This window comes from Carya illinoinensis, chromosome 1 (genome assembly GCF_018687715.1).
Source record: "Carya illinoinensis cultivar Pawnee chromosome 1, C.illinoinensisPawnee_v1, whole genome shotgun sequence".
Taxonomy (NCBI): Eukaryota; Viridiplantae; Streptophyta; class Magnoliopsida; order Fagales; family Juglandaceae; genus Carya; species Carya illinoinensis.
This window is the reverse complement of record NC_056752.1, coordinates 44,752,560-44,760,940: the sequence shown is the minus strand read 5'-3', so window position 1 is coordinate 44,760,940 and position 8,381 is coordinate 44,752,560. Positions and strand designations below refer to the sequence as shown.

The 8,381-nt window shown below is 31.9% G+C and overlaps 1 protein-coding gene across 1 annotated transcript; it reads left to right on the top strand.

Annotated features, from left to right (window-relative positions):
- The first annotated feature begins 208 nt into the window (after positions 1–208).
- On the top strand, positions 209–2,828 carry LOC122303053 (epsin-3-like). Its single transcript, XM_043114583.1, has 4 exons — positions 209–520; positions 1,416–1,538; positions 1,685–1,846; positions 2,066–2,828. The coding sequence occupies exons 1-4, from the start codon at positions 414–416 to the stop codon at positions 2,670–2,672; spliced, it is 999 nt and encodes a 332-aa protein (XP_042970517.1). The 5' UTR covers positions 209–413; the 3' UTR covers positions 2,673–2,828.
- The last annotated feature ends 5,553 nt before the right edge of the window (positions 2,829–8,381 follow it).

Below are 8,381 nucleotides of genomic sequence, written 5' to 3'. Positions count from 1 at the left end.
TTAGCCAATTGTGTATTCCCTTTACATGAAAATACTTGTCCTTTATTATCTGAGCTAGAGTCATGGCTACCCAAGTACAATGGTTGTGGTCTAAAATTCTCGTACGTCTCAAAATAGTGCATGGGTTTTCTTTGGATAAGCTTTTTTTCCTGTTTAAGTAGCTCATGTAGTGGCCGTGTGGATGACTTTTACTTATCATGATGTTGTGGTGTTCGAAAATTTAAACTTCTTGTAAACGTTTAACTATTGCTTTCAAGGGAAACTCTTGCATTCAGCTTGTCTGGCTGATCATGGTTTATTTTCACTGAAAAATAATCAGAATTGGGTTTATTTTCACTGAAAAATAATCAGAATTGGGTTTCGTTCATATATATAGAATTAAATTTTGCCGAAGAAGTCTCTGCGGCCTTCTTATGGGGTCCTTGTTGCTAGGCCAGTTTAAAAGGCAAGCATCTTTTTTCCTAAAACAGAAATACAGAACTGCCAGGCTGGTCTTCACTGATGTTAGTGAAGCTGAACTGTAAGTGATCTCTCTCTCCTTTTCTTTTCATCACACTCATTAACACGCGCGCGCGCGCACATATACATGTATAGCAAAAAATAAATTATCTTTCTGAACACTAAAAGAAGCATGCATGCATGTGATCATGCGCAGCGTAATGCAAGACTACCGATTGACATGAGTGCCTATTATATTAATATGAAAAATTCTATACACCATACTATCATCCCACTAAGTATGATGTAGCTCATTTATCACCATTGAATAATCATTTATTGCATATTTCTTTATTTTTTTAATGATGATAAATAAGCCATATTTTACTTAATAGGTTGAAAATAGAATGAAAATGTGGTGTATAGTATTACTCTATTAATACATACCTTTGGTTTGCTTATAAAATTAATTATTTTGATCAGTTATAACTTATAAACCCTAACTTTCTTTTAGAAAGAAATTAAATTAATCCCACCAATTACATGGAAAAAAATTATTTTAGTCTATTAAGCTAGCTTTTGTTTGAATTTGTTTTCGTCCAGTGTTATATATACGAGCGACGTTTGAATTCATGAGAGAGATCAGAGAGATCCAGAGAGAGAAAGAGAGACTAGAGAGAGATTAATAGAGGGAGGGAGGATGGTTAGATCACCAAGCATGAAAGGGGTCATTGGTTGCCAACCAAATGATTTTATTTTTATTTTTTAGAAGGGTACGTTTTCTTATAGAAAAGAGGGAAAATTAAAGCAGAGATCTATAGTTTGGACTGAAAAGTTATCCCTTGTGTTACGATATTAAAAGAAATGCAAAAAGTTTTTTTTTTTTTTTCGATTCAGAGACACACACACCGCGTATATTCGCTGTTTTCTCTGTCCTGCATTGCGATAACGTATCATATTGATATTCGTTTCTCAAGGTTGGCCGAAGAAGCTACAAATAACAATCCATGTAGCCCTGATGCTAGAACAATGACAAGAATAGCTGAAGCATCCTTTGAGGTGGATGATTATTGGAGAATTATTGATGTTCTTCATAGAAGGTGGGTTTGTTTACTTTAGCGTAAAAACGTTGATTTTTATATTGAACATTACATGACCATTTTACAGTCTTTACATCACCATTCCCTTGTTATGTTAAGACCCCAATTGCTACCAATTCTTAAATGTTAATATAGAAATAATGCAGGTTCTATTACGTTGACTGGAAGCGATGGAGACAATCCTACAAATCACTGGTACTTCTTGCGTTCTTACTAACTCATGGTCCTGAAGATTTGGCTGAAGAATTCCAACGTGATGCTGATATTATTCAAGAGCTTGGAACATTTAAACACATAGATGAAAAGGGGTAATTCCATAAAATCCTCAGGTTTCTCTGGTAAAATGTATGTATATATATACATAGCACGAGCTATTTTTTTTCTTTTCCAGGCAATTTGACTGTTTGAAGGGAGCCCTGTTCCTTTAAGGGATAGCCAAATAATGTTGGCCGACAGGCCATTAGCATAGCACCAGCTTTATATCATATGCTTGCTTTCATTTTCAAAATCCTGGTGAATGATGTTAGGTTCAACTGGGGCGTCAGCATGCAGAAGAAATCAGAGGAGATACTTAAACTTCTAGGAGGAGGAATAGCACTCAAAGAAGCGCGTCTGAAAGCTCTCAAAATAACAAAAGAAATCCAAGGATTTGGAAGTCCAAACACGGCTTCTCCTTCCTCTAGTACTGCTAGTACTACTCCCTCATCTTCCTCCGAAACGTCAAGGTTTTCTTCAATTCTCTCATCGTATTCTACCACAAGTACTCCCACATGGAATGATACATACGAGCTGAACAAACATGATCAACTGCGCTCACCTACAAAAGATTCTAATTCAGAAGAAGGAACGCGCGATCATGAGGAGAGTAACAAATATTTCACATTTAAAAAAAACAATGTTAATGTAGGATCACACCAATGGGATAGCCCTGAGGTTCAAGAATCAGGTTTGTTGCTGGACTCTGAAGATGAAAAGGCGGATGGTTTTATTAGTGGAATTTGCTCAAAGCTTGCTGGCATTAGTCCCTCTGGAGGCAATGATGAGGAATTTGGATTTATGAGTTTTTCTGATGATGGAAGATCATCCTCAGTGACGAAGAAAAAGTTTGATCGCCAGTATTCACTCTGGTATTGAAAGAGTCATAGGGAAATAAATTTTTTGTCTGGATATTTCCAGTACTAATGTTTCGTATGAACATGAGTGTTACGTCCGGCCATATATACTAGCTGGAGCCTGGAATATGCATGGTTTTGTAATAAACACATTTCTTAAAACATCTCAAAACAGCAATGATCTGAGAAGAATTTTGTTTCACCCAACGCATTTTTTGATGCTTGAAAAGGAAGGGAGCTAATCCCAAAGGCCTTAAACGTCATGCTTTCCAAACCGAGTGATGGCACTTTTTGAAAGTACCAGATTTTCCATGCATGAAGTGGTCTAAACCGTAGTCTTGTTGGGCTTTAATATCTTCAAGTGATGGCCTGCATGCATCTGCAAGCCTTACCCAAGCTACTTGCAATAAACATTGGAGTTGGGAGTCTAGAAAATGAGTACCACGCTTTGCAGGAAACTTTCTAGAAAAAAAAGAAGAAGAAAGGAAATGACTTAAAACATAAAAGTTATTATGAATGGTAAGCAAGTTTGTGTGTGCAGAAAATGATTGACTGGGATGCAGATTCAATTTATGTAGTTGAGCTGTCTTGAGTGTGCTGAGGTAATTGACCAACTTTAATGACTCCATCTCCAACTAAAAATACCAACCAAAATCAAAGTCGACTACCCTGATTCAATGTGATCGATCATTTTCTGTCTCAGTGTCTTTGTTAATTTCTTTCCTACTTATGTTTTTTTTTAATGCAAACTGCAAAGTCTGGTGTGGTGTCACTATTATAAATTCTTGACTCGTCACTGTCTGATCATGAAGATGTGGATTCTTATTTACGCCATTGCCTTTTTCAGTACTTGACTCCATTTGATAGTTAATATATAACTAGTACTGCTGGCCTTAGCTTCTCTGGATAAGATCTAACTAGTTGATCTTGTTGTCTTGTTGATATTTAATTCACACAACATTTTTGTTATGGTATCATTAATTATTATTAATATTTTATGAAAAGAATGTTTTTTTTTTTTAAGTTTTGAGGTATTAAGGGAAAGAAAAATGAGAAAAAAAGAAAAGAAAAGAAAACTCTGCTAATGATGCTCTAAGGCTTCTGCTAATCATGATTTGAGCCCGGGGGGCCAAGTTATAAAAAATAAAAAAAAATTAATTTTTTTAGACAAATAAGATCTACCATGCGAGGATAAAAGAAATGAGCTGGCTCGATGGATCTCACTAATTTTGATAAAAAAAAATAAAAAAAAAACAATGATTATAGGAATTAGTCTCTAATTAATCAGAGACAACCCTTTAGAATAAATTGTGTCAAACACATGAACTTCCTTATTTTTCGTTTTATGAAACAATATTCGTGCATGGGAGATTTAACTGGATTATTCACACCACTCTTTCACATGAACAGAGTAATTAAGAAATTAAAGAAAAAACCAGCTGCAAATTACTAATTAATCCCAGCTAGTTTGGGCTGGCATTAATTTCCTTTATGGGTAGGGTAGGGTTTGGAGATTTATGATACGGCCCTGTTATTTATATCAAAACATTAATTGACGATTACGAATATTTTAAGATCAGTGTTAAAAAAATGATGCACCCAGACCACATGAGACTGACATATTAACGTCGCCTTAATATAAAAGTATAAGGAAAATATTATGGAATTTTTTAAAAAAATAATAAGAAAAATAAGATTGCATAGAATATAATACTATATAGAATAATGTTAGCACGCCTTCTCATTTTGTCTACTCATTTTAACTGCTCATGTATTTATTTATTTTTTAAAATTTCTTTTACTTACTTATTAAAAAAGTGACTATTAGTGTATTGGTAATTTTTTATTTATACTAGAGACATACCAAGTAAGCAAGCCAATTGAGTGGATAGTAGCACTACCTTATTATATATAGTTGAAGGCTGACAATGCCATCACCTGAGATATTCACCAAAATATATAAATTCAGTCCAAACTGAAAGAAGTTTGTCCTATGATCTCGTGACTGTTATTTTATCTAATTTATGGTAGTGATCATAAGGATATATTTATAAATACTTTTTACGTTAATGTCTCTCATGCACTGCACTGCACTGCAGGCACACATGTATTATTAATATAACAACACGAAGCTATATCATGCCTTGGTTCGAAAAAACGGAATTGGGTGTAGAATCGTGCGATTCATGATAATTTTGAATTGGATATTTTAATAATAATAATAATTATTAAAAATTATATTTGATGTAATTCAAACATCTTATAATATTATCTATAAAAGAACATAAAATAAAAATTCAATGACTAGCTTCAATAAAAATATAATATAGATCTAAATAATTTTAATAAATATGTAATTTATATATTTAACCTCAATTGTCTGACTTTTTTATATCTTATATACGAAAAAGATAAAGACTATTAAGTTATAAACACAAGATAAATATAGTATTTTATGCACAACTATAAATTTAATATAAAATACTCATTCACCTCTTTATTTTTTTTTTAATTAGAAAAAAAAAGAACTACATGTTTTATCTTTCATTTTTTTGTTATTCTTAGTGAATACAATAATGAATAAGTTAATATATGTTTAATTCTATCATATTTTTGTACAATAAATTAAATACAAAAACTTTAATTATTAGACAACTTAAAAATAAATATAGTTTTGAATCGGTTCGAATTGTGTCAAATAAGTCTAAAATCTACTTGAATTAGTTTGAATCACTCAATTAAAATCGGTTAACAATTCATAATGTTCACTAAAATTAGTTTATTTTTTACCAATTCAATTCGTGTGAATCAGCCTAAATCGAATAGTTTTTTCAAGTCTTGTATCATGCACATTCACATGATTCAGTAGTCACCACTGCACGCTGACACAAATAAAAATAAAAGTTGCATTATTTATTTTTATTTATTAAAGACAACGTCAAATTAAATAACTCGTGAAGACAAGAGTAGATCTATCGGTGTGCCTTAATTCTGGCGAAGGGAATCGGAACCCCCTCGTGCCTTGAAGTTGGAGGACGCACTCAGACTCAAGTGGACATGCAGTTCCTTGCGGCATCTTGATATATAATATAGATGATCTAATTAACGTACGTACGGCAAGATCTCTTATGAAACCGTATCTTATAAAAAATAGAAAATTATACTATGACTACTGACTTTGACTACTCATAATATAATAAGATGAAAATAAAAATAAAAATATAGACTTGATAGACACATTTGATAGGCATCTTTGTTAAAAAAAATATTCAGATATATTTAGCTGCTATATTAATTATAGACTAAACACAGCTGATATGAAAGTCTGCAACGTAAGTCAATATAAAAAATATTTGTGCTTTAATATTTTTATAATATTATAGTAAGTTTAACTATATACATTATATATACTGTGTTTATTCATAAGCTGTAATTGGCATGACTCTTATATGTTTAATTAGATAATTGGCACATTCTGTCACTTCCATTAAAATATATTCGTAAATTGTAACTGTCACTTCCACTAGGATAGAAGTCAAAACAGCGATGATCATGACACGATGCTGCCCAAAAGCAAAATTTAATGAGAAGGAAGATGATAAAAGAGGTAGCCAGAAATATAAACACACACATATATATATATATATATATACACTAGTAAAGTAGCACGTGCGATACACGTATGCCTAGTCGATATTTTTCTTAAATGTAACAATTTAAAAATTTTTTAATTTAGCTATAAATAGACAGAATTTTATCTATATTTTAACAATTTTCTTCCTCTTCATAATAAACATTATATATATTGTTTGCAAAATATTCATTGCTATAATACAGCACTCTAATAAACATAACTATAACTATACACGAGTACCCTGTACTTATATATTACAATAGTCAAAAGTTTCAAAAGAAAAGTCTGGAAACTCATTCTGCTGTTCCTGGGACGTTATTAACAGATAATACAGTAAGTTTATTTTGGCGTAACCTCCCAGACTATAATCCACTCATTATTTTCAATGTTGTTTGCAATGTTTTCAATATAAGGCAGATGTTCCTGTAACAATAAAAAAACATATAAAAAGATAATGTATCAAAATTTTTAAACGTATTTAAATGTATAGATTTTACCTCGTCTGTACGGTCTATAAGATCAACAGCTGTGCATCCCAAAATTTTCTCTGCCAAAGATTCAAAAATAACAACGGGTGTCGATGTGGTATCATCATACACATCTAAATAAACTCGACACCTAAAATAAATTATCATTTGTTGATATCAGCAAATAAAATGTTCTAACTACCATGTAAAAATTTTTAATTTCAAAATATGAGGAAAATGTTTACCTTGCCCGTGCAATTGCTGCATTCTTGCAACTATAACATATGAAGTTTTCACCAAGGTCATAGCCAGTTGCCTTGTTACAATTCTCGCATGATACGTAGTGGAATGACTGGTGAAAATCAACCATTCTAAATTTGCCTCTAACCAAATATGTGGACCTCTGCATTAACCAAATATGTGGACCTCTGCATTAAGACAAAATAACTATGTGCACTAATCAACATCTAAACAATACCGTATAGGAGGATTCGAAATTCACCCTTATTACATAAATTAAATCCAACAAACAATCAACATTTCAAATTGAAGCATATGCACAGTTCTGAATCCACAACACACAATTCACAAATTGCCATCCTCCATCTCCATTTCATTCCAACCAACCTCCAATCTCCATGTCCCAAAAACTTAGAATAAAATTAAACAATTCCAAAGAGTGAAAAAATGAATTGTATTCTTTAAAATAAGAAATTTGGCTTTAAAAAAAAAGAGAAAAATATACCGCCATTGCTGGAGCAGATATCAGTTTTTCTGCGATTTCAGATACTTTTATGATTGGATCGGTAGAACTACTTGAAGCTGATCCAAAACTATTTCCAATGATTTCTTCCAGCAATTTATCATTTTGTGCTGCCCTGAAAATTTGAATTAGTAAATAAAGTTAAACATCAATAGAAACAAAGAAAGATTTACAATGAAAAAAATCACATTAAATTTATAGTGTATTTAAATAAGTTATTTACCATGTACGTAATGCAACAAAAGATAAAAGAAGGGGTTCAACAATAAAGACACTCGTCAGTCTTGATGACAGCAATAGGCCTATATTATAAACATGAATGAATAAATATACAAGTATAAGATGTACAATTAACAACAATGTTAATATTAACAGGAAGTACCATTATAGAAGAAACTTTGATCCGTATTCCTAAAATAATTGGCTTTGCCAGAATAAGGTCAGAAATTTCGCTGCATTTGTCATAAACAAAGCGATTCCACATTGTTAAACGCAGGAGTTTTAGACTATTAAAAATGATAAATGGTGTTAAATTCATCATAATAAAACAATTATAATATATTAATCTAAAAATTTTACCAATGTGAGACAATATACGTTCATACCCTGGATCAATCAAATATATCTCTTGGATCAACGATTTTCCATGGTTCGTATTCACTTCATTTGGCGGGTTCATATGAATTGCAAGTGCCAAAATATCTAGTTTAGGAAAAAAGAAATTGTTACTTTGCAGTGAGAGGGAACTATATAAAAATATCGATATTTATATAGTAGTTACCTATTTCAGCATCTGTGTCTATGTGTACGCCAAGTTCATTCAAATGAACAAGGTTATATTCTGGCAGTCTAAGTGCTGGCTCGTCT

Excerpts from the sequence above, each read along its gene's own strand:
- LOC122303053 (XM_043114583.1), top strand. The coding sequence starts at position 414 with ATGGGGTCCTTGTTGCTAGGCCAGTTTAAAAGGCAAGCATCTTTTTTC. Across the intron at positions 521-1,415 it reads GATGTTAGTGAAGCTGAACT|GTTGGCCGAAGAAGCTACAA; the intron begins GTAAGTGATCTC and ends TCGTTTCTCAAG. Across the intron at positions 1,539-1,684 it reads ATTGATGTTCTTCATAGAAG|GTTCTATTACGTTGACTGGA; the intron begins GTGGGTTTGTTT and ends GAAATAATGCAG.